Source organism: Malurus melanocephalus, unplaced genomic scaffold (genome assembly GCF_030028575.1).
Source record: "Malurus melanocephalus ecotype Western Australia unplaced genomic scaffold, MMel_1.1 scaffold_128, whole genome shotgun sequence".
In the NCBI taxonomy this organism is placed as follows: domain Eukaryota; kingdom Metazoa; phylum Chordata; class Aves; order Passeriformes; family Maluridae; genus Malurus; species Malurus melanocephalus.
Window position 1 is genome coordinate 1,641,630 of NW_026623360.1, and position 27,289 is coordinate 1,668,918.

The 27,289-nt window shown below is 41.3% G+C and overlaps 1 protein-coding gene across 1 annotated transcript; it reads right to left on the reverse strand.

The window, feature by feature from the left end:
* Positions 1-1,057: 1,057 nt before the first annotated feature.
* On the reverse strand, positions 1,058-25,901 carry TTLL12 (tubulin tyrosine ligase like 12). Its single transcript, XM_057370562.1, has 14 exons — positions 25,759-25,901; positions 18,896-19,071; positions 16,754-16,952; positions 14,905-15,064; positions 14,173-14,306; positions 12,680-12,756; positions 9,342-9,458; positions 9,038-9,232; positions 7,327-7,438; positions 6,420-6,571; positions 6,262-6,343; positions 5,731-5,799; positions 3,410-3,548; positions 1,058-1,586 (listed from the first exon to the last, which is right to left on the reverse strand). Exons 1-14 carry the CDS (start codon positions 25,876-25,878, stop codon positions 1,435-1,437), a joined length of 1,884 nt encoding a protein of 627 aa, XP_057226545.1. The 5' UTR covers positions 25,879-25,901; the 3' UTR covers positions 1,058-1,434.
* Between the last annotated feature and the right edge of the window lie 1,388 nt (positions 25,902-27,289).

A 27,289-nucleotide genomic window follows, 5' to 3' on the forward strand; every position in this document is an offset into this window, starting at 1 on the left:
TGATTGATTTCAAATTGATACCCCACTCCCAAATACCCCTCTGTTAGGCCCTAAACTTTGAAGTTCAAAGACCGTTAGGGCTTTGAGAAGAGATTTCCAAATCCTTTTCATTCCTTTTGGCTTCTCCATTCCTGGGCAGCTCTAGAAATTGCCTCCTGCTCACTTCCTCAAAAATCTGGTGGTATAGGGTGGAGAAGGGCSCCAAAGACTTCACCTTTAGCAAAGCAGGGCTGGCCCCTCCCACCAGACACAGGCACTCCAGGATTTTTCAAGACACGCAACATCCAGTCTCTGAGAGCAACCTGCCGAGCTGGCCTTRCAGTGTCTTGTCCAGTGYYAGWGTCCCTGCAGCTGTAGGCTCCACAGCTCTCTGAAGCCTAAGCCCAACCCACAGGGCAGCTTGCTGTTTGGGCTGAGGTGCCCACCCCTATGGGGAGTCCAGATGGCAAAGGTGTGGGAGCAGCAATGTTGGGGCCTTACCGCAATGGTCTCTGCAGGTTAAGCCCTGCATCCTTAGATCCAGCGGTTTAAYTCAAGTTTCTATTCCTCTCTCTTAGGAGAAATCCCCATCAGTTATAGTCAAGAGGTGAAAATCACTCTGATGTTCATTGCAAAAGGATCAAAAGCAAGCCATCAAAAATCAACCATATTTGGCAAATAATAAAATACAATTTAGAACACACCATAAAACTACTTATCAWAAAATTACGTGGTGTTATTTTAGCATTTACTTAGCATCAAGTTAGCCCAACAAAGAAAAACCTTGAAAGTTAGGAAATGGTATTTTACCCAGAAGTTCCACAATAACAGAATTGGGAAAACAAAGAGAGGCCGAGAGAAAGATCGAAGGGGGAGGCTAAGGATGAYAGCCAGCAGCACAAGATTCGTAAATGCTGTGGGGTGTGTTTCTCTCTTTTTAAATATGAAAAATGGGAAGATTCATAGAATCTTTAGTCTTGTTAACCGCATAGTTCATTGCRCTGAAATACCCTATTATTATTATACTATTATTTCCCACCTACCAGCATGTAGATCCTTTTATAGGAAGGATAGTTAAGACAGCGACATACAAACTCGCACATGATTCAGTAAATGAGTTTTAATGTTGACACAAGGAACTTGCACAATGTTTCCCAGCAAGCAAGCAATCAGGCTACCTGAAAAATAAGTCCTACTTGGACATTTCCAATATTCAATAAACAAGACACTTTGTCAATACACACCAATGATTTACAGAAAGAATGAAGACAAGGAAAATGCAGACAAAGGGATTATCAATATAGTATATGRTATATGCATATTCTTCTGATATGATTTTTTTTTCCTTGGTGATCAGTACAGGAAAACAGTTGCATCAGCAGCTCATAGAACTGAAATATAAATCCTGCTGTTAAGCATGTCTGAGAAGGAAATTGATAGTCATGTGTCCTGTGGTTAGACAATGCGTGTTACGTGGCAGTTGTCAGTTTCATCCAGAAATAGGGTGCTGAAGACATCATTAAAAAAGGTAGGGTGGTACCGGCAGGCTCTGTCACAATCAGGATTAAAGTTCACCTCCAAGATCTGAGGCTGCATAATTCTTTTCCCTGTAAAGGCAAACACAAACATTGCTACTTAAAACACATTCTACAGAGATCCCAAATCACTGCTTGTCTTTAATGCGGAATTTATAGAAAATTATTGGTAAAAGCCATTTTTATAACCCAAATTGGCAAGCCAGCAAAGTTTTTTTGTTTCAGTGGGCTGTTTTTTATTGGAGGCACACAAGTGTSTTCTACCATCTTTATTCAGAGGACAGTTACCCAACAGATTCTGCAATCACTGTGCTAACTCAATGMCTCATTTGGAATGAGAATTTGCAGYAATTTAATAGGATCTCCCTAATACAGCTGTTTTGCTTGGCAATCTTAAACATCTTCCAGAAAACTCTGCTTCTCCTTTCACATTTGATTACAAACCTTGCTTTCTTATAGCTCTTAGGTATATAGCAGTCCTGTTCTTCAATTGTAGTCACCCTATCTGCTACTTCATGTCACTTCTAAAGGAAGTCAGAAAGTTTAATTTTCTTTTAAAACTTCATCTAGATCAAATATATTCCGTGCAAAGAAAACCAAAGGATTTTACTTCATGTCTGCTGTCAAGATTATTCTGTGAGGGAACAACCTTCTGATGGTGAAGTAAACCCTACTCTGTGCTTTGCACAGGAGTGACAAACCTACAGCTTTACAGCAGTGACACTGGCACCAACCCTTCATCTCCAAAAGGCCAGTGAGGGACCTGTGCAGCTCATGTTCAGCCAGGGGAGTCATGTGACGTTGGTTCTTCTACTACAATGGTGTTTCTCAAGCTAGTAATGATAGCGAGCTGTTTTGCTTCTCCCATYCAAGAYATCTCTGGCACAGGTGAAAGAGCAYCCAATGTAGATGYAGCAAATCCACATTTAACCCCTCCACCTGATCTGAACARCAAAGGCTCAATTCCACACCTCCTTTTCTCAATCACTTCCCTCCATGACAGTGACTCAGTATTTACAGAACCAGTCACTGCAGCAGTGGGCATGAGGCACTCACCCAACACACATCATCTAATTGCTCCTCAGGCAAATCTGGCCACAGGCAATTAACTTCTCCTGAGTCCCAGAGAACCCAGGACCACGAAAGGAGAGTATTCTCTGCTCTGTTCAGTACTCTCCTGGGAGTCTGGTTGCTGCCTCTGCTACTTTTTACCTCTACAAGAGACACATGTCTGGGTTAGGCACATTTACAGAAYATTTTTGGGCCTCTTAGAGAGATAATAAATCATTCAGTCTGTTTGGCAGATTTTGCTACCAATCCTCCRCAGCTGCCTGGAAGAAAGGCTTTAGGTAGTCAGCCATGCTGTGGCACTAACATGAAGCAGCTTCACTAACATTTTCTTGCAGAGACTTGGTAACAACTGAATAACAGCCCTRAGGACATCAATAGCACTGAAATGGTGAATAAGTAACTGTACACTGAAGACACTGCTCCAGGCCAGGAAGCCACAGAGAATCAGATGTCTCTAAGGTTTTCATAGAGTGATGGGTATTTCGGACATTTGTTTGGGGGGTTTTGTGAGTGGTGGTTTGTTTGGGTTCTTTTGGTTCCCCCTGACCCCACTGYTGTTTTGTTCTGTTTTTCTCCAGAGAATAGCAGCAGCAGGGGTACAAGGGAAGCAATGATGCAGCCAAGCAATTGGTAGCTGCCCCAYAATTCCTGTTAACCAGCATAGCAGATGCCAACCCCAAAGACAGGCAACTCCAGGTGTCAGTGGGAGGCATAAAGCACACAGGTCACACTGCTTGAAAAACAGTATGASTTAAAAGAAACACATTTCTAAAAAAGGTCCACAAACATAATGAATTCAACATTCAAATAAAGGAGCCTCTCACCATCTCTGCTGGTGTCCCATTTAAGCATCAAGTCAATGGCATATATTGCTCTGGATGATGGATAATCACAGATGCCAAGAGGGGCAGGTTTAGATGAAGCAGCTTGGAACAATTCAGCRAATGCCTCAAAAATACTTGCCTAATAAAAGAAAAAGGTCTTTGAATGTTGAGTGAGGTTCCATAAAAGCAATAAACATGTTTCTAAGCACTTCATTCATACAGTGTTTTAAAGGGTTTGTATGAATTACGCTACACAACAGATKAAAATCTGCAAAGTATTGGCTTCCAAATGTGCATTTAGACCTAATGCCAACACAGAGAAAGGATGCAGCATCTGGCAATACCCACAGACTTTTCTGGGGAGCCAAACAATACTAYGGAAATCCTGAACATAGTGCACTTRACAACAGAATTAACCCCCTTCTCACACATTATGCAAAGTGTTGTGCTTAYGTGTAGAGGAGGGGAAAAAGAAAACCCAGTACAGTTCTGTGAAGACCMGAAGTGAAACCGTAAAGTTCTGGGGTTTTTCTTCTGCCTATTAAGTTGTATTATAGCTTTTTTTTTATTCTGTTGTGCAATGAAAAATCTTCTACCCACTTATATACCTAAAAAGGGTGGGGGCAGACATGGAGAGTATATTTTAAGAATATACTACATAGCTATTTTGAAAACCAGCTAGATATCCAATTTGAAACTAAAACCAAACATGAAGAAAACATAGGTGTGAATTTTAGCATTGAGTCTATATTGCAGTGAACCATTCCCTCTGCAAATGAAAAGATTGTGTAAAACTCCCTATTCTGCACACAGTGCTACTTTGGGTAACCTACAGGATGTATTTTGAAATCTCTCTTTTCACCCCTTGTAGTCTCTTTCAGGCCATTTTAAACCGTGTCATATTCTGAGTATCATTAATTGGATACAAGGGTCTAGTAAAAGCTGATGAGAATTAATTTATGGAAATCAAGTCACAGTTGGATAATTTATGCACTCTTGAATAAATAWGCACACATAAAGGCTCAGCTATCATTCACTCCACTTCTTCCAGCTCCTAATAAATATGGAAGAATGAAAGAATACAGTTTTGTGCATGTTTCTGAACCAGCTTTTCACATTCAGCTTTTTCTTTCAAGCATGAATTACAGGGGMAAAATAAAAATCAGTGAGAAGGCCCTCATCTGCCTTCCTGCATTTTTATGGAGCTGTAGTATTTGGAGCTTCCTTTTTACAGATAAAAGATGCCCTGGTATCAGAGAACCATCTGTGTTCTTGTGAARAGTCATCTGTGCAATGAGCAGGGACAAGGCTCTGGCAAGGCTGCTATCGCAGAGAAGCTGGGACAGAAGCAGGAAATTCTGTACTGCAGCCTCAAAGGCAAGATTTTATTTAACAAACAGGAGTTCAAACTTAGWAGCTCAGAGATATTCCACTGGTGCACAGAGAGTCTCTAAGAAAAAAGAGAAGACCAGCCTAACTTGTTTTCTTTTAAATATGCCACAGTACACAAATGCAGCCTGTGCACCWTCCAACCTGGCAGTGTAACCCTTCAAGCACACAACACCAGGGACAGGGTGAGCACTTATTTCTATCAGCCCCCTGGGCACAGCTGGACACATTTCCTGAGTGAGCTCCACTGCTCACAGCACAGCAAGCTAAACTCAAAGGGGACAGGCAGATCTTTAGACCAACTGTTCTGCCCTAGGTTCTGTGATGGTACTTCACAGAGGTTACACATTGTAATTTCTTGTTTACTTGGGTTTCCTACTTGTTCTGACACCTTATTTTGTGAAGCCATCTGGAACAAAGGAAGCAAGAGTCTGAATACCTCAGTGGTTCAATTTAAYCAGAATCAGAGTTAATTTAGTGCTGAAAAGCTGGACTTCTCAGCCTTTTTGAATGAAATACTAAATCTTCCCAACCATGTTTATATCATTGGTAACATTCTGCAAAAGAAGATGGAACTCAGAAGAAGAAGAAAGATCCTAGACCAATGATTTTGAGAGTAGTCAGGACTGCGTATGTTKCTACATGCAACATAAAGAATTATCATAGTGTAATCATGAAATAAACTTCTCAAATTATAAAATACAATTCTCTAACAAGCAAGTATTAGAGGGGGAATTACACAAAGTTAGGAAATGCTTCTAAAGTAAAGGTCAACATATGATGTCCTTTATAAAACTGTTACATATGAAGTTATGTCTTTGAAGAAAAAAAATCCCAACAACCCAACACTTTTGGAAAAGCTAGYTTGCTGAGTAAAAAAAACCCAAACAGATCATGAACATTTACATGAGGAAGATGAATAGCTGACTTACTTGTACTGTTGTCCAAGGATATTCAGGGTATYGTTTTTCAAACAGAGGAACAAAGTCTTCACAGTGAACCTAAAACAGTTTAGTAACATCAAAGGATGTCTTGGTTGGGAATGACTGAGCAATCACATGACAAGAGAATGGAACATCAAATATATTTGCCATTCATATAAATGCAAGYAGAGAACTAGGGAATCAAGACAGTTCCTAAACACCTTCCTTGATCCAGGATTTATTTTTATAAAAAAAGATGACACTAAAGCTTTGACAATGACAAGCTGTTGTCTTTTATAACTCTTCTATTGTCTCCATCAATGTGGTTTCTATTAAAAATGTAGGTTTGTATTACCTTAGATAAACACAGATGATTGGGGGTAAGAAGGGAAAGAGTCTAGAAAAATATTTGCTTAGGACTTCAGGTACTTTCAACACCCCGTTTAAGTGTATGTGAAATCAGTTATTTGCTATTAGTCACAGAGCAGGCACCTTTCTACTGACAGAAAGGTGAAGGAGTGTTTTGGGCTATTTGCTTACCTGTTTTAATGTCACACCAGGAGCATAATTCATGACGGTGAAATGCYTCTCATAATCATCCAAGTCATCAAGTGAAAATGCCCTAGGGARCAGAACAAGTCCTTAGTTTCCAAGGCATCCAATTCTACCACCTGCACACTGTGAGGGAAGGTGAGTACCTGTTGGAAAAGCGCAGCCAGAACACATCATAGCTGTAGAGCTGGAGGGGCCGGACGGAGCGCAGCAGCACCACGTAACGCACGTCRAACTTCACCAGCCCCACGTCCTCGCGCTCAAACAGCACCGGCTCCTCGATGTATTTGCACACCACCTACAACAAAGCACATTAAACACAGCTCAGGTGAAATATAAGGGTCACTGCACCTTGATGACTTAAGGCACCCCTGCCTGCATTTCAACTTTTCCTTAGAAATGTGCACAAATGCACAATCTTACKTTTTGTCGCACCCTGAAAACAGGGTGTGGAAACAAGGAGGCCAGTATGTTCTCATTTTTAAAAATCACAGGTTTCTAATTCTGGTGACCTTGTTGTCTTTGCACTGTAATTGTGAAGAAATTCTGTGGGCATTTCTGCATCCCAGAAAATGCATGCAGCCCACACAGAACCAACAAATGATGCTGGAGGGACACTGTGAGGTACAGGTGGATATTGCAGACTCCCCATAAGAAGCTCAYGGTTCATTTCGCTGGCAAAGGTGTTACTTTGCGCCACTGAGCAGAGCAGTAACGATCAACCGGGAGACAGAAGCAATTATGTTCCCCAATTTATGACCAATGCTAGCTATAGCTAAMGTGTTTGTCTGCCAGCTCGAGGATTGGTTTTTCCACGCTGGAGAGTCCCTTAATGTCAGGACAAGTTTAATTTTTTAAATAAGACAACATCAGGCTCTGAGTTCATCACTACAACTGGAGTTGACCAATTTGAAACTGAATCCATTCTGAACTGTATGCTCGTGGCCACCATATGAACTTTGAAGAAAATAAGTTTGCTTTGGATTTTCAGACCTCCCTCTATGAAGCAGTTTTTTTAGCTCTGCCCTTTAAATCCCATTCAAAGCCAAGCACCTTTGGGCTGCTTTCYCTATGCCTGATGATACTGTGGAGGTTGTTGGTGATGTGGGTATCCAGGCTTCTGGCCAGGTTCCATGGTTTGCATATCCAGTGATTGTCTTCTCCTCTGAGAGAGAAAGAGAGACAGCAACACCTGTAAGTATCCACCTCATGTATCTGGCTGAATACACTTGATCCATATCTTCTCCTGAAAAATGCTTTAGATGCTTCAAAAAAAAAGCTGTGGGCTACAGTGCAAGACCTCAGACTTTTGCTGACAGCTGGAAGCAGTAGGTCTTAGGCATAAGAGAGAGAGAAGGCAATGGGAATCCTTTCACAGATTTATTTTTTGAGCGAGGGCCTAGCATGATCTCACTGTTTATCTYTTTCTTCTGCATCTGGCTCCATCAAAACAGGAAAATAACCCATCAACAGCTCAGCATCACCATGAACAAGCACCAGTCATGGTGTGGAATCATTCTGCCAGGAGCCTGAGAACACTCTGGTAGGGTACTGTGCAATTTTCTAAATTGGTTCTGTACTGACACCTCCAAATCCTTCACATTAAATGACACCATAATTCATCTCTTTGGGAAGAAACCACACAATACCTCAACAGTTTACCCTATAGGAAAATGAAAGAACAGCAGCACTGTCTCACTTTCTAGCACCTAGACACCTCCAGGGGCAAATTCTTTGAGATATCCTTGGGAAAAAACAGCAATATGCTGGTCTTTTCATCTATCTTTTCAAGTCAGGACAGGATGACTCTTCATGTCTTTCTTTCCTCAACCTATTTAAGCATCCCAAGAAACTTCTTGAGCTTCATGATAAACATCATAAAGTGAGCTGAAGACAGCAGTTAATATCCAATTAACTTCTGTTTTGTGTGTTTGAAAAAACCTATGTCCTCCTTCCCATTCCCTACAGACACACTGCATTCACTGTCAATYGTTGATATCAAAAAAGAATTAAACCACCACACCCTAGGGATACATGGCAGGTGTGCTCTCTCCTGCTCAGGCCAGTCAATAACAGACTATGTATAGCAAATAATGGCCAAATGAAACACCTGGCAGGYGTCACCATAATAATCAAGTGTCACCAAAGCAGCAACCTATCAACCAGAATATTCCATGCCACACAGAAGAGGTTATTCAGCAGTAGCTAATGCTTTCTCTCTATAAAAAGAAAAATCATAGTTTCCATCCATTTCAAGGCAGCTGCAGCAACACGAAGTGTGGATTTAAAACCCTCAATCTCCACAACTGCTTCAGGCTAATACTAAAACTAAATTTTACCTTCATAACCTTACAGAACCCAAGTACTTTGAACATATTCCACTCTGGTTTAAGTGCAAGAACAAGTGCTACTGTCCCCTGGGAAAAAAACCACACACTTGTTGCAAACACATTTTGAGGCTTTGTAAACAAGAGTTAAGATTCTGACTAGGCAAAAAAACATTGGACTTCAAATCTGTATTGAAATCACAGCAAAGTTTCTGGGTTTCAAGCTGCATTGCTAACTACTCTTACATTAAAAAAAAAACAAACCCAAACCACTAAAAAGCTCCCACTTTTCAGGTAAAATTTACTTGGACATAAATGCAGCAACAGCTAACTCATGGTAGTGCAACAGCTGCCAAGTCCAAAATATGGGCTCCTGGTCTTTGAGGAAAGTGGACTCAAGTCAGCACAAAACGGAAGGAAGAAAAAACACAAGTCACCTTTGGTCACGTTGCTGGAAGTAGCTGATGAACTGAGGCAATTCTGTCTGGAGGTTAAAAGTCCGAGGCAACCATCTGGGCCCATCTGGTCCTCCAGCTCGTCTRGCAATGGATGCTAGGCAGTCCTTGACAGTCAGGAGGTTCTCRCAAGGGAACTGATTCACCATTACCTCAGGCCTTTCCTCACTTAGCTTCCTACAACGCAAAGAAGTAGTTGTTGAATGGGGAAGGGTCTGGAAGCCTTTTGGAACACAGTTTTTATTAAAAAAATATTGTCAGGGGAACAATTAATCCTATAATTAACCTATAATCTTTGAAGTGTGAGAAGTTGTAGAGGATGTCTGCTTCTCCCTCGTTGTCTGTGAATACAAAACGGGGATGTGTCAAGTTGTTGAGGACTTGCTGAATGTCTGTGAAAACCCTAGAAAAAAGAGGCACATAAAGAAAAATGTCAATTTAGTCCCTGACACTGATAAACTCATGCTTGAACAGAAATAAGTTCAACTTTCTATAAAAATTATGCTTTTTCTATATATACTCTGTGAGAATCWCTTTTTGATACACAAAAACTTAAATAGAAGTGAGATAGATTAAAAATTTGTCTTTTGAGACAGAAAACTCAGAGTCAGTTTAACTCCAACTACTTCACAAAAGTAACAGTTTAGCAGATGATGACTTAATCCCTGACAGAGAAGCAGTAACATGAATTCACCATTCTACATGAAAAGCCCATGAGTGAGAGCAACCTCGTAAATATCTTCACTCCTGAAAGAGCTCTAAAAATCAACCTGCTATCATCCACAAGAAACAAAGTCACAGAAAATATTCTCAGTAGCTTCAGMCAATACTTTTTGTTTGTTCAGAACTTTGCACACAGAGACTTTTCCCAAGAACTCAAGCATATGAAAGTAGGTATATTAGGTATATGCTGGAAATAAACAAACTTTGGGGTTTACACTTTCTGTCTCAACCCYATTTAAAAGCACACAAAACCCTAAACCAAACCGGGCAGACATTTCAGAACATAACCAAAAACAAGGCAAGTTGTTACATTTCTTAGAAAATTTCCTTCTCAAATAAGACCAGTGCCTTGAATGCTAAAATAAAGATAGAAATAATGTTTATTTTTATGACTCTACACCCTTAAGTGAGGTCACTTAATTCTGAATTCAGCACATTGACTCAAAAAGCAAGAYTTTTTCATATCATTCTTATGGTAAGGAAACATTTAAACTGCCTAAGCACTAATTTTTTTCCATGAGAAACTACTGTATTCTTCCTCATGTCCAGACCTATTCTGTATCAGTTGTGGAACTCTACTCTCCTCCTCCACTACTAACCAAACTGAAGATATATTCCCCTGAGAGACATTTCTCTGAAAAGATAAACTGCAGTCACAAGGGGAAAGAAATTCTTTAAAAAGCGAAGTATGTAAGATGCTTTGCATAGCTCCATGTGTGAGATACCAAAATGGTTGTACTATTTATGCTGAAGCCTCTAAAGGAGAGAGAACTTCAATGTGGATGAAGTGAATCAACCTGACGTACCTGCTGAAAGAATCCACCAATCATTCCTCACTGTTGCAACAGAACAAAGTGAGTATTTCCATTAGCATTTCTTCCTGCAATATGTGGTTTCTTGACTACTCCTTGTAAGGCTGCACCCTAGGGGAAAGTGTAATGCCAAATCTGATGTAGTGGCACTACAAGTCCTGCCAAACTCTCCAGTCATGGGAGAATCAACTCCCATAGCACAGAACTGAYAAGACCAATCAAAACAGAGTTGTCTCATAACAGCTCTTTGGACATTTTTAAAAAGTGACTGATATAGCTGAAGAGAAACATGAAAGAGAAGATCAAAAGAAACAGAGGTGATCAAACCCAACCCACACTGGGAAGACTTTCCCTAATAAATCTGTCTTTGAAACATTTAGCTCTTTTATTCACCTTTTTTCCAATTAAGCAATCAGCACAGCCAGGTAGAACAATCTCCCTAGGGCAGCTGTTACTATGCTACAAAGCCTAATGGAACCTGTAATTTTGTTATGTCGAACTACTGGTAGTTACTCCCCTGCTCTTCAGGATTCAGGTTAAACATTTACTTCATTTTCCCATTCTCCCTCTAAGCTCTCCATGGATACAAGATGAATTAGAATTTGTTCCAGGCTCTCAACCCTGCAACCTCATGCCTTGAATTTCTTCTGAATCTCCTAAAACAGCAGCAATCCACAAAGCAGAGCTACACACATCTACTCAGCTCTGCAYGCTCCCATCTGTCTGTCCACAGTGACAGCCTTAAAACCTTTAAAGCTTTAAAAGAGGCCAAAAGCACTGGAAGCCTGCAGCTCCCACTCAGTCTTCTGGACTCTGAGATGCTGCTCCACTCATGGAGGAACTCTAGCAGACAAAATTCAGAGCTTGAGAAGGACCTTACAGCCTTCTGTCCAGACAGGAACTGGATAAAGGAAAAGAGGAAAATCCTTAGGAGTACATTGACTGGGTGTGGATGAAATTCCTCAGAAGAGCAATAAGAATTTGATGTGTTTCCCCCTCCTTCCTTCCTTTCCTAATATGAATGCCATTCATTTGAATGAAAGATACAAAATAAAGAAGTAAGAAGAGAAAAATATATCAGCATTTCCCAACATTCTCAATATTTCTTTCTACCTCTATTAGAATGAATTCCCTTTGACTCCTGTATCTGGGTACACCAGATGAAAAAAATAGCTTTTGCTTATCCTCACTGTCTTGTAATCAGAGATTTCAATAACAAAAGGAATCTTGACTATCACTGGGCAAGATACCAAATGCCCCTCAACAAAACGTGACTCTGGTTTTTCACAGTTCTTCTCAGGTAAAGTTGATCTAGGGGATAACAAATGAACACATGAAAATGGTGTGTGAGTACATGTACCARATACATTTTAGTGTAACTTTACCCCTTAAGCCAAATGTTTCAAGCAAGAACTGCAATCCCAGTGTCAGATCACTAACACTCCAGAGTGCGACTCACAGCACATGCTAAGCAATGGTTTGTTTTTCTGGAATAAAACCAGTAACAAGGCAGCCTGGCCATGCAGCACCACTGTTTTTGCTCATAAAAATCCCTTATCTTTGCAATGTTCTTCCAGCTTTCTTCTGAAATGGCTCCTCAGCATATGGTCCAGTTTTGTAGCAAATACATATCCAATTTAAAACATTCCAGGTTTTTATAAGATTCCTGTTTGGTATCATCTGAAGAAGGGGAATAGTCTGTTATATTCACACAGCAAAGAGCAGCACAGGTACCCCTATGGACATACATGCTATAATAATATATACCTTAGTCACACTTAGTGAAAACAGCACTATGTAAGTTAGTGTTAAAACGTTATGCAACTACTTTCATCCAGAAGGTGGCACTTACTCAAAAAAAACCAAACTAAATTTATTTTTTAGAAATCCTCTAAGTGATAATTCATTCAGTCTGAAGAATAAATCCAACAAGAGCAACTACTAAGGCACAATCTTAGGCAAGTGGCTCCACATAAACACACCTTTAACTTGCCTCTGTTGCTCACAGATGAAAAAGGCTGTTCAGCCTGAACACACTGCAATYGCTACATAATCCTGGTAAGAAAACATATTTTTCATGGATACATACTTGAAAACTTTGTCTTTGGCATAAACTGGTGGGTTTATCCCTACAGGAAGGTTCTCCTTGTTTTCTGCTAAAATGGCCTAGAAAACAAAAAAAACCACAAAAAGTTAATTCTAGGCAGAATGAAGGAGTCCTTTGCATGCCTTATCAGTCTCTTCTCTTTGGTGCAAGTGAATTTTAGCAAAGCTACATTTTCATAATTCTATTATATTGTGTAATKTGCTAATCAATACATGAGCAGAAGCAGAAGGAAATCCTATCAGTAAAAAGGAACAAGACATAAGGCTTCAARACCAGGGCACATCAACAGTGTTGAATGATCCTGAGAAATTCTTGTCTCCTAAACACTGAAAAAAATCTCAAATCACAGCCAACCACATACAGTAGAAGACAAGGTTACTCTATTTCCAATAAAATGGAAGACTGACCATTTAGTCATGATGGTTTAGATAGAGTGATAAAGTGTGCCCCACACAGCTCTTTAACTTGACCTGATCATASCAAAACAGAATTCAAACACATGCAAAAAAACTGCCTTATCTGAGACACAGGAACTCGTGCCAAGAGAMCACACATAAGACAAACTCTGGGTGCACTGCTGTTTTTCATTGGTTAATGCAAAGTACAGCCCTTCCAAAAATGCAAAATCCCAACCAACCAATCTGACTAAGGTTACAGGCAGCCTAGCTATTTTGAGTGTATTTAGCAGAAGGAGGTTAACTTCCTTTCTGATGAAATATTGGTAATAACAAGCTGGATACAGATTTTCTGCCTCTCATCCATCATAAAACAGCAGATAGCTGGGGTATAGATTAATCTTTAGAAGCTGCACTTTGAATGCTATTAGTAACCAGTACAGCACACTCATATGTATCAGTTTCCCCATTTTTCTAAAAAGTGAATCTCATGCAGACATGGTTCATGAAAAGGAGATTSCAGACATTAATTTCACATCCTTAAAATATCCCAAACCTTTATTATAAAGGAAACAAACTCAACAAGTACTTTATAATAGTTCCATCAAATTGAAAATGTCTCTGCTCCAATATTTAATGGTTCTAAGCCACAACATAGTCYAGTATCCAATCTGAAAAACATAACGTCTCCTAAAAGAGTAAAACAAATCTTTCTGTAATTCAAGACTGAACAATGCTACAGTAATAAATCAAATCCAYCAGAAAATGCATCCAATATCTAACTGGATGATAGATGCCTCATATGAAGTACCTTATGGTATGCTTAAAAAAAAAGCTATGCAATACAGCAATAAAATATTAGAACTCATTTATGTTGCTCCAGCATTTAAGCACTTAAATATTATATGTAAGTGTAAGACATTTCTCATCTCACTGTGCTTTGAATTTTTTAAAAATCTAATGGCTGTCCTCTGAATAAGTCTTTTAAGTTTGAAAAGACGCAAAATCTTGCAATGTTTTTTTAGGCACTGTCTCTTCTTAAAAGAGGTAAGATATGATATYAACTTGTTAAAATTACACCTGGTAATGCTCATCTGGTGGCTCTGGAGTGAAAYAGCTGACATCCAACACTTCAGTAGGCACCCATGGTAGCAAAACACACTTCCTGATCAGGCGATCCGTTTCCCCATAAGCATAATCACGAGTAACTTCATCTGCAGCAGAACAAGGGAAACCTTTAGGAGCTGCATTTCCTTTTCCGCCAAAAATCTTCATCATGGCATAGCACACAAATGACAGTTGGAGAATCAATACCAGAACAACTTTTGTTATTTAAATGAAAAGTTAGAGATAATTAAAGAACTATGATAAAAAGAGTATTATTTAGGATGCTTATCTTCTCCACATGATGGAGGCATAAAGTGGCCCCTGATTAAGATTACAGGAATAAATAATTGACCTGGGGTTTCCCAGCTTTCAGAGCTTGACTTTCTGATTCAAAGCTACAACACACTTYTAAGGAATTTTTTTAAACCCTTCAGTTGACTCAACCAGCAGTTTCACTAAAGCAGTAATGCAAGTTCTATGTCAATAAAACAACAGCCACATTTTTGGACGGGTAAAAGGTCTCTATCTCAAAATATGGAAACACCAGACAGAGAGAACTTTTATATTTGACAGCATTACAAGTATGCAGCCATTTTGGTCTTGGAATACTTGTTCTACTGTGAAATGCTCAATGATTTGTAAGAATTGGTCCATTTTCTCTTGCAAGCATTAAAGGAAAACCCAGTTCATCAGACACACACTTACCACCAGTTTCAAGGTCTCTCAAAGGCCAGAGAACCGTGTAAGCAATTTGTTGAGGCATATAAAACAGAGGTGCTGTTGCAAAACTTGGCTGATCTGAATGCTGAATGCGTGATCCAAACTCATCCATGATGTACCAGACGGGAACCTTCTCCTCTGCAGTCTGAACGATAAAACAGAGGGACACATCTCACACACATCAGTTGCAGRAAAAGCTCCACCAGACAGAGGCAGYAGTAGCACCCCTACACAATTTCTCAGATCCTTGCTTTAGCCAGGACTATGGGCAGGTGCTCCCCACAGAGTAATGCTCTCAGCCCTGAGGCTAAGCCAGCACTCAGGCACTGCAGGGAAGGGCTAGCCTGTTCCCACCTTGACTGCACAGTCCCATCCTCTTTCTCATGCTACTGCTACTGCCTACCAGACCTGATTTCCCTGAACCAAACTAGGGAGTTAAAAGAGCAGAAGACTGCTTGATRGAATTAGTTCTCCTTCAGTTTCTATCAGAATCAGTTAGCTAAAAMCTGTTTGAAGTTTAAGAGAGAAGGAGAGCAAAACTGCCTCCTGCYGCCTGTGAGTGTTGAGGCTGCATTATCAAAGTATCCCTTCCTGCAACACTTGCCATGAAAAAATCCTGACTGAGAAACTTCAAATTGCTTGGTAGCACTACTGTGGTCTTTTTACGGAAGYAGGAATGGAACAGAGAGACTAGGCTTAAGATATTCAAGCAGCCCAACACCAGAAAATGGAACAGAAGACAAGTTTAACTACAGGTTGAATTAACTGTCTTTCAGGAAATCACTTTTCAAGTGGTAACACAGATAATTCAATTTGACTCCCAAGCTATTCATAACAAAATGAGAAAGAGATAGACTTTAAAGACTCAGAGACACCATTCAGATCTCCCTTTCATTTAAGGAAAAAGCAGTCACAATGAATCCCCTTCTCAGGGATTTTTCAGATCTGATTCCAYTGTGAGCTAAGTTTAAGCTTAATGGATAAAGATGAGCAGTCGAGAGAACAACCTCAAGACTCTGAGCTAACACGGTGCAGTTTGATCATGCTCCCACTGTTCATGGTTAGCCCTGCCCATTCTGCAYAATGCTCAGCCCAAAGAATTCATTCACCTTTCTTCTCTTTAATTCAAAAGACTCAAAAACRCCTTGGAGTTCYATTGCAATTCCCTCAGAAATAACAYTGTGCACTTGAAGGTGTTTGAAGGGTCAAGACATGCTGGTATAGTGCTGAAGGACTACAGAGGGCAGGGTGACCAAACCTGGTGTGTTCTTATCCACACAACATAAAAGTAGCAGCCCTCACAGTAAGTTGTGCCTAGAAACACTCAGGCTCCATCTTGAAGGTACTAATTCTCACCTTAGGGTGAGACAACATTTACACAGCACAAAGCAGGGAGTAATTTGACAGTGTAAATATACCTCTGGTCTGTAAAGCACTCTGTACAGGTGAGGGAAGCTGCTAGCACAGCCAAAACACTTTCCTGCAAAAYAGTTGATTCTATGAGAGGCTCTTTCCTTCACTATGAAAAACTTWGAGTAGGAAAAAAACCAACATAATATACAAACAGACCTCCCCCTTATGGCCCCTTTCTTTTGCAGCATATTATTCTTCACTCTATTAAAAAAAAAAAAAACAACTCAAATTTCTCATCAGAAAGCTGTGTATCTTAGCTCTACATTGCATTTGCTCTCCTTCCAAACAGAAGTTTATTCAGAAATGCCTGTAAAGGATCTTTGTCAATTGTTAATATGTATCTCTGTTAATATCCATGTACAGGAATGTCTTCACTCCAAAAAAGTAAACTCCACACTTTTGGCATCCTATAGAGACTTACCCCTTGAGAGAGCTGGTAGGTCTGGTTGTATTTCCACATTTCCTGCAGCACCTGCTCGATGCTGCCCTCATCTGGGACCTCTGCGTGGAAGTGGATGCCCATGAGGTTGGCCATCCTGTGCAGCAGCCCAGGCACACGGCGYAGCTGCAGCCGGGCGTGCTCCACACGGTAGGTCCAGGCGTGGTCGATGAGGAACACGCTGCAGGAGAGTTTGGGTGGTGTTACACACCTGCCTTCTCACACGTACACTGCCACGTGCTCTGCAAATAGAAGCTGCATTTCCCTCTAGATAGTTTGATAGCTAATCTGCTCTTAGTCACAAAGTCACTCCCAGAGCGCATTACAGTGTGGCATTACAAGGTAGGAGCAACTTTCCAGTAATAACTTGCACACTGGTTTTGTTCTAGAAAGCTAGAAAGTGCATTAGCAAGTATTTCCATGAAAATGAGGAGCTAATGAAAAACAGGCACTCTGTGAACCCACTCCCTTTCCAAGCCAAGAACACAAATTCTTTGCTTTTAATCACTATTAACTCTACTACATGAACCTGATACTCTTGCCTGGAGAAGGAAAACAATACATTATTTTGAAAAATTATTTGAGGACCTTGTTAGCCATGAGGGTTGTGACATCTACTGTCATCTGTAAGGTGGAGAAGTCTGATCATCAAAAGCCTGTATATSCTATCAAAAGAAAATGCACATGCTTTAAGTTTTGATACTTTCAATTTGGTTTGGTTTTTTTTTGTTTTCCATTGGGTGGGGTGTGTCAGCGAGTTATTTTTAGAAAAAAATACATTTATAAAACCATACACATCTGGYACAGCTTCCCTTGACAAGTTTAAACCTCTGTTTAGGCTGCATGACTTCTAGAAAGAAACACAGTTTTTCAAACAGAAGGGTTCTCCATATTTTGGTGATATCATCTTACTGAACCAATGCAGAGAAAAATCAGAATTCTACTTGCTAACAAAAACCCCAAATCACACAAAAAAGCCCTCCAYAACACCCACATTTCAGAAGGCTAAAAACATGTCAGCTGTCACATAGGGCAAGTATCCCTGAACAATTATTGCATCCCAGATTCCACACACACRTGAAACTTCATTTAATTTTAAAATCAAAGGCTCCACAGAATAATGAAAACATTAGCTAACAGGTGTGTTGGTGTTCTGCTCCTATATTCACATACCTTAATGCTACAAGGAAGCCCAAGATTATCACAGAAGCTGTTTTTGAACTTGATAATCTACGCACATTATCAGACTTAGAACAGCAATGATTTAGATTAAAGCAAGGATGTAAAGCAAGTACCTATGATTCCTTGTTGGTTTTACTCATCAAGCCTAACTTCAATGTTTAGATTTTGCATGTTTACCTAAGATCTAAAAAGTATGAAAGATCTCACAGAAGTTTTATAGAACTGAGCAGAATTGCATTTAKATCTCCAGCAGAGATGACTTCATTTCACTGCCGTTTATTAATGTATGACAAAGAGTCTGTTCTCTTTGAAATCAGTACGAACACAAAAAGCAGTGCTCTAATATTAAGAGTTCCTTACACAGCTTTTTTCTAGTTTTATAGTATCATAGTCTTGTATTCATRACAGATAAGCTGATCTTGAAGCAAGAGAACAGTAATTTCATATGTTGAATTATACCTGCAYGCACATGACCATACTCTGGAATTATACTTTAGCCAACTAGAGGAAATTGAATAGTCCACAGAATATTACTGTGAGTACCTTCTTAGCAAGAGATTTGTGGACACCACAAGTACCTCTTTAGTGCTTTTTTTCCCACAGGCACACAGTCTTGCAGATACAAAGGTTTGTTTTATTTCTGCAGAATTCATTTCAAAGATGCCCTTTCCCTATTTTCTCCCTCTGTTTATGAAAACCAACTTCTAGGTATCTTCCCTTCATGATTTAAGAAGGAACAGCATTAAGATCCTTGCACTTCTAGTACCTTTTGAAAGGTGTGCCTCATAGCATGCATCCTTTCTCAAACATGCAGCAATGTCTTTGAGTAGGAAAACAGGATTTCTGAACAGGATCAAACAAGTCTCAAAGCAAACTGTCACTCTAATTTTAGGGTTTCAYGCTACTCAAAGACTGAGCACCAGTTTTGAAATCACTACTCACCTATCAGGATTAGAGGCTTGAAGCCCATTTTCATTTGTTACAATAACTTTGAAACAAGGTCCATTTCCAGGATTTGGTTTCTTTTTAAGTTGTTCTTCCATTTCTTCATCAACTTCTTCCTCCTCATCCACCTCTTCTACTTGCATTATTCCAAAGTAGTCACCAGCATCAAATATCTGAAATGGAAAGTGCACAAAATATTATGCAATTGCTTGAGGCAGACATGCACAATGCAACACTTGCAGACATTTCTTCCAGTCAAACTGATAAAAATAGGCATTTTTAACTTAAGAGACAAATGAACAACAGCATTTATTCCTTCACATTTCAAAAGAGCTGTTTGTTTAGGAAATTTCTTCAGTTAATATTGGCAAGAAGCTTTGTTTGTTTTTTTGGCACCAACAGGTCTAATGACTGTCTATTAGTTTAACGCCTCATTGAGAATTTAGAGACTGAAAACAGAATATCTTTGCTAAAATCAGTAATTTAAGACCTGCAAAACCAGGTGTTACCCAGGCTTCCTAAGGTACATTATGGTCCCTGAAGAAAAAGAGCTTTCCCCAACTGACTTCTGAACCAGTCAAGAAATCTCAGCCTGTTTCCCTCTCTTTTCTTTCCCWATAAAAGAAATTGCCAGTGCACATYCACCTCCACATAAACTGGGAGATTCCTTATACTGCTGCAAGTTAAGTTTTATACACTTACCTCTACTAATGCACTGAAAAGGGGGTTATTGACATTCTTGCTTACTCTGGATGCAACAACTTCCTCTAGAACATACAGAAATTAGGGCAGCTACCACACAAGGCTCCCTTGCCAAATAGTGRGCTTGAATATCTTGCAGAACCAAGACCTTGATGACAATTTTCATGATTTTGAAATGAACATATGCTTTTAAGAAGACAAAAATATGTAAAGYGTCAAAAGACTTTTGAAATTCTTTCAGAGAGAATTACTTTGCCAGAGTCACTCACACACTACCTGACAAACCAGGCACAGGCAGACAAATCCTTTGCCTCAATCTAATATGACTAAAAGGGARGGAGAAAGGTCTAGAGCTCTGGAGTTACTGGTTCAACAAGCGCAGTTACACACAGCTTGCAGTGTCACATTATTAGAAGTCATTACTTCTATATACTGACAACTCATTAGCTGTAAAATCCCAGTGGCAGCAACAAGCTTTTATTTGTTCAGGTGAGCATTCCTTTAGGACAACTATTTTTGCTAAGCTTCAACAGGAGGGTAAGGAAATCAACTCCACATTTGTGAAGAAAGGCGACTTAGAAAAAGCAGAGGATTGCTCAAAAACAGCTAACAGGGGAGGCAGGCAGCAGGGAAACAACACCTACTTCTCATCTTRAACCACAGCGCAGGTTCATAGAGCATATCTAAGTGGAAAAGTATCTGAAATTCCCTTCTGAGAAACAGGGGATGGTATTTTCCCCTGGCATGGCAGAAGGCAAGGGGAGATGGCCATGGTGGAAAAAAAAATCATTGAATGTCTCAGGTTAGAAGGGACCTTAAAAGACCAGCCCAGTTCCATCCCTGCTGCCATGGGCAGGGGTGCCTTCCAGATGCTAACAAYAGCTAACAGCTATTAGCTCCTATCAGCTAACAGCTTCTTAGCTAGGCTYCTTACCTAAATGCTAAGAAGATGCTAGCAGCATGTTGGCTAATACATACAGATGCATTTTTTCCCAGAGTAAAGAAAATTACTTTGCAAACAAACTTACCAGAGATCAAAAATACATGTACTTAAAAAAAGATCAGAAACTTAGTATCTTTCACTTCAGCAGGTATCAAAATAGCAGTTCTAATTTATTTCTAGTTTTCCAGTTGCTAGAAGAGGATAACATTACTCAGCAGTGCACAATATCACAAACTCTTGCTGTTCCAATAGTAGCCTCCAATATTTCTTTAAGTCTCTGCACATTTGTCTTGAAAATTCATAGTCATTCAGATTCATGTAACTGCAGGGAGGCCCCAGAAAAAGGAAAAGTCTTTCCCTATGCTCACAAATAATTTTTGTCAGGTTAGCTTCCAGCTGGATGAGTTCTCGAGTCTGGTTCAGGGCACAAGTGCCAATCCCAACCCATGGCAGCCAGCAAAAGAAGGTGCCAGCAAACATGTTCCACTCTTYCCTGAAGTGACACTTCACTGATCCTGCCACTGCATCAAGGGCCACCCTCAACAAGCTCATCAGCCACCAGAAGAAATTGGTGGTGAAGTGACTGGCAGTCATCAGAAAATGAAAGGTACAAGTATGACTCAGGGAAGCACTTGACATGTGCTGCAGTGTGGCACTGTGCATGTTTTCTACRCTTAAGCTTTTGTCTTAAGGAGTTTGTGAGAGTGGGATAGGAAGTGTGCCAGCAGCTGACTCAGACTCAGCCTATGCTCAGGATAGGCTCCACCCWTTTACCAAACACCCACTATGAATACCAAGTTCTTCCATAACACCAAAGGGAAATTGTTGGATTTACATTTTACTAAATACCGTCTCAAGACTTGTAAAAATGAAGGGATTCCAAATGCTCTATAAGCCAAAATTTTGATCTCTCCCTCCAACAAATCATCAGATACATGAGACTGCAGCAACTGCATTTAGCAAAAAAATCTCYGCTTTTATTACCTTTATAGAACTWTGCTTAATGAAACATTTCTTCTAARAGAATTTAAAARTRGATTTTGTGTATTCCTCAACCAAASCAAATCACTCCTTGGAGCAGCAGCCCAAGACCAGCATAATAAGTGGCTTTTTGTGAAGGTTTTTTTGTTTTTTTAAAAATCATGATTGATAATACAAGCAGYTCAGYAGTGCACTGATGGGTTTGGCAGAARCACCTTGCTGTCAGTGTGGATACACAGACAGTTTTGCATGGACAGCACTGCCGTCCTCTCTTCCTCCCTCCATTTGAAAGCCAGCCTGTCACTGAACCTAACACAGCAGCATCATTAACGGAATCTTAAGTAAGCTACTTAAGCCAAGCCCAGCTGGATAAGATCACACCACCGATTTAAAAAGTAATCTTTGGCTTGAAGCAGCACAGGGAGAACTCCYATTAAGTATTCCACCAGAGTGACCAATAATCTCCAGCAGACAGCAAAAAGGTACCAGCACATTCCAGTGGCACAACTGCTTGCAAGCAAAACATGTTTGGGCAAAATCCCTCCCTCTTCATGTTCAGGTRCAGTTCCAACCTAACCAACCCCAATGAACCACAGAACTTGATACGGAAGCAGGCACATGTCATGACAATTACCACAAAGGCATCTCCAGCAAATTCTTCCACACAATGCAAACTTCTTTGAAGGCCACAGGTAACTTGTGAGCAATAGGCTGCCCTCCAATGCTCTGGAAAATAAAGACTAGTAGGATTATCATGCTGCATTCCCTCTAGTAATTAATTAAAAGCCTCAATTTCTTACTGGGACAAAACTAAGTAGTCTTTTGCCCGCAACATCTCAAAGCTACAAAAATCTTCCTGCAATATGAAGAAGCCMGCAAAATAAMTGKGTGTATTATGAAYAAAATCAGATGCAGGCACYGTAYTTTCCAGCKTATAAACATACTATATACAGTGTAYCCAGTAGCATAAGAAACARCCACTACACYAGAAACAGAATTTTAGCACTTACATTGAATGTTTACATATGCATATATTTTATTTTTCAAGTTTCTGTGAGAAATACAAAAAAAAATTCCTTCCAACAGACACTGAATGCTAAATGCAAAATCAATAAATAAAGGCAGGTTTACCAGTGTAGCAGATATACCATGCTTTGCATGAGCAATCCAATTACATAATGCTTTCAGAAGGAAACCTGYTCCAGCAGGTCCCAAGGGACCTAAAAACAAAAATCCCAAACCCTGCACTTCTCACAGGCTTTAGTGTACACAGAGGAGGGAGGGTGCATTCACTCTGTATGTTGAAACATGTATGAGTGTTGGAAAACAGCTGCTTGGGCTGGGTTCCACAGGTATTGATGTAAGAGATACTTTGATCTGTATTATGGATGTGAATTTTTCAAGTTCTATGCTAGAAAGTTTTAATCTTTGCAACAGGGTASGAAGAATGAAAAATTCCTCCCATCTTTACACATGAAACAAGGAAACTCATCCTATGCTTCGTGCTGCATGGTTSTTTTGCCCCCTCAGTTATTCTTTATTATCTAGACTCCCAAAACTTTTTCACCCCTTCCCCTCACCTCCTTTCCTTTCTCTACTGCTGCTCCTCCAGCCATTCCACATGGTCCAGTTCTAAGTAAGGTACTGTAGCTCTGCCTCTACATCTTCAAGAGGTCATCCCAGTCCATAGCACTCCCCACAGGAACCTTCCCTCGACATCTCAATCTTCTCAATATCCTTTTGCCCCCCTTCTGGGCAAAACCCAGAAGCTGCAGCAGTAGAGAACAAGCACATTCAACAGCTTAATTTACCTTCCGAAGCTCAATGAAATAATTAAGACTCTTTTTCTACCCACACTGGGACACTTATTACAGAAGAGCCTGCTCAGCCACTACTACAAGTAAAATGARGCAGAAGGAGCAGCCTGCTGCCTTAGGGCACATGCTCTTTTCCTTCTGACTTTCATCACGCAACCCTCTGTAAAAATTTCAGCACCATGAGTCTCTTGTCACTCTATTGTCTTACCTTCGAAATGTTACACCCTCCCARCAAAGCTGGTAACAAGCAAGGATTTCAGCCACAGGTGACAAATCTTAAGCCTGCATTATATCACAACACAGATTCACTTTGCTACCTCCAGCTTCATACTGGCACACGGAAATGCAATAGCTCTCAACTTCAGGTTTCCTTAGCAGCTGTATACTGCCTTCTATTTCATCCTCTTCCACTACGCCCCTTCTCATACATTCCTATCTAAGCAGGGCAATTGATATTCCTCCTCCAAATCACTTGCATGAATACTTACTGAGGGGGGTGTAATTCCATAAGAAGTTTGTGACTGGGTGTATACTTTAGATAATGTAGATTTGCTCTCTCTGGAATAAACACGTTTTGCTGCGATTAACAGTACCAGACACACAACAGACAGAAAGCAGCAGGAACAGATTCAGACCTTTCCTGACTATAAACACTCATATCATGACTCGCAATGCTTTTCTCCTGTCCCTATTCTGAAACTGAAATGGGGAAAAAAAGCATTCAAGTAATTAGAAATTAGTTTAACTGTACATGGGTGTTAAACTTAAACTGCAGTCCCCTTACCTTCCCTACCATCCTCTACAACCTRTTCAAACTTCTCATCCCATCTCACCTATTTCTTCATTGCTTATCATGCCTTCCAGCARACCAGCACTAGTTGCCTTCTCCCCCTATCAGATCTCTCTCTCTTCCTAGAACTAAAATTTCACCTCATTCGTATTTTCTACTCTCGGTCGACTCCTCCACTCCCTCAACACTCTCAAATCTCCAGACAGCCAGTTTTGGGTGGCGTCTCTTTCCTGCCTCAGTTCCTTGTTCCTTTACTCCCACAAATCAAAGACAGCTTCCCTCATCAMTSAGGCTGGGCTGCAGATGTGCAACCYCCCTCCCCCCAAAARAATTCTAAATACAAYCTATGTCTTTACAATGTGTTTAAAATCACTCMTTTTCTTGACTCTGTTTCTCTTCCCTTTCTCACCACAAAGCTCCAGGGAGCAAGGAGATGGTTGCTACAAAGGTAATAATATGGGATGCTCCATACTGAAGTGTGCCTAAGTCTCCACACTCCCTTTAGTTCACGGCCAGGATCAGCTTCAGCTGAAACATCTCCAGGAAGGGGATGGTCTGCATGCCCTGGGCAGAGCTACAATAGAGGAAACTCAGGAAGACTCGCAAAGGGCCAAGTCCACAAATAAATGTAATTGCATTTATGAGTAGCACTTTTATAAAGGCTTRCAAAATTTGGTCTGATAAGAGTTACATAGCACCAACCCTCTGAGATGCTTTAMAAAGTGATTCTTGAATTGTTATCGTTTTAACTGTTGCTGTAACATTTTGTTACACCATCCCTGTTCTCTGAAAGAGGTAAATAGCTAAAAATAATCCTAGAAAACTTCCCAAGCCAGGTAAYTCATGCATACATGAGATGAGGTGAGTTTGCTCTGCACAATTATAAAGACTGAGAGCAGGGCAGACCTGTGTGGAAGTGAATTGGGGGAAAAAAGCAAAAAATCAGGCAAAAGCCAACGCAACCCATAATGCATTAAACATATGGCGACATCCTGAGTCTAATACTATTACTGTTGCTGTTCGTTTTCTTAATTTTCTCTGGCATAAAAAGCTGAAGGCTCGATGACAGTCTCTGCGTTTGGCTGGGACATGGTTATTTTTTTTCTTAGTAACCGGTAGAGTGTCGCAGTTTTTAAATTCATCACCTCTCTCCAGTATTCTATCTCCCGTTACCGAGATCTCCAAAAGCTTTCAAACTTCACGCTGACAACGATAAGACGCAATCAGCTACGCACAGTACACCTGATGTCTTTACAGCCCCGAGCTGCAGTTTCGGTAACACAACCCGCACGCTGCCCTTCCCACCGTCCCCGGCCAGGCAGCACCGTGACTCTCCTCTTCATCCAGGCGTGAAAGGGCTGCCCTCAGCACCGCTCTCCACGGCCACGACCCACGGCCTCAGCTCACCCCCGGCTCGGGAGTGTCCCCTCAGCGCCGGGGCTGCTCCCTCAGCGCCGGGGCTGCTCCCCCAGCGGAGGGGCTGCTCCCCCAGCGGAGGGGCTGCTCCCCCAGCGCCGGGGCTGCTCCCTCAGCGGCGGGGCTGCTCCCTCAGCGGCGGGGCTGCCCTCCCTCCGGGGTTGCTCCCCCGTTGCGGGGTTGCTCCCCCGTTGCGAGGCCGCTCACCCACCTCTCCGCGCAGTTTGCGGCTCAGGCTCTCCCAGTAGCGCGTCGGGACCCGCGATGCGCGGAGCGCGGCACCGTGCAGGGCCACGAAGGCCGCCAGAGCCTCCTCGCCTTCTCCCGCCATGGCCGGGCCGGAACGCGCTGGGCGGGGCGGGCAGGGGGGCGGGAGCGGCGCCCGGGGCGGTCCCGGCGCTGAGGGGGTTCGGCTGCAGCGGGGCGGGAGTCGGGGGTGGTCGCTTTTGCTTCCAGACGCTCCCGAGGAGAAGGGGTCTGAGGGGGCTTCAGTCTGATGAGCAGATGTGGGTTCCTTTGTTCTKCTTCTGCCCTAAGCTTTAATAAAATCTCAGCGTGATTCGTGGTGCAGTGCTGGCCATAAGATTTTTTAATTTTCCCGGTGTTTCCCGATGAAAGCACTCTTACGAAGGGCCCCAGCCATGGCCCCTGAGGTGGGTTACACGTGGGGTATGAGGCATGACGGGCTGACTGCCGGCCACGGTAGTGGAAATCGCTCTCTCTGAGTTGTCRTGTTCTGGGAAAACATACAGTGTCAGTCATTTTTAAAATTAAAGTTGTTTCACTTCGAGCATTGACAAGTGCATTTTAACATGCAGGCCTSTCTTAAATATCTGTCAGTACAAGAGGGAGGTGTGTTCTTTGCAAGTGCCTCTAGCTGAGTGCTGGCTTCCCAATGTTTTCCTTGGTTTGTTAAGAAGAAATTTCTAAGAGAAATCTCTTCCTTCTAAGATTTGGTGGGGAATAGCCTAAACCAGTTTAATTGGAGGCTTTCTAAACATTAGTAGTAACTTCGGTCTCTCCTCAGGTATGATTATAAAGCTCCAAGGGCAAAGCCAAGTGTCCAACACTGCTCAGAGCACAGGCTTTGCTGTGCCTGCTGCTGCTGCTKCTGGGAGCACCTGCATTGCTCCCTCTGCAGATTATCTGCTCCAGAGACGGTGGAAATTCCTTTTCCTGCCAGCCTATCCTCAAATCAAGGATTCAGCTTCACCACTACTTGGGCTGACAGCATAGCACGGTGCTGGGAGGGGTGTCCTACAGTCCTGGAAATAGGTTAAAGAAATAGGACTTTAGGCTAGTAGCTGGCCGAGAAAGCCTCATATTCACAGACTACAGTGAGTGGAGGACATGCCATGTTGAAGAAATACCTCTTTGCTCTCTGCCCTGTCTAGTGTTGCCAGACAGGTGCYCTCTTGTAATTACGGGAGGGTAGCAACAGTCCCTTTCTCCACAAAATCACAGGATTATTCAGGAGGAGGGTCTGTATATTAAAGTTGCCCAGGCTCAGRGAGAGTAAAATGAGATGAAAAACGGTGCCTATGTGCTGTAACTATATATCACTACTTAGCAGCTGAGGATCTAACTTAATCTCTGGGCTGAATATCTGAATAGTAAATACAGGCAAATCTTCTTYTTTGCCTGAGACCGTGTCTGCATCACAACATGGTGTGTTCCCACATTTCCTCAGCCTAAAGACTTCACTAGGATGTCATTAAGAAGACCTCCCTGATTAAATGGCA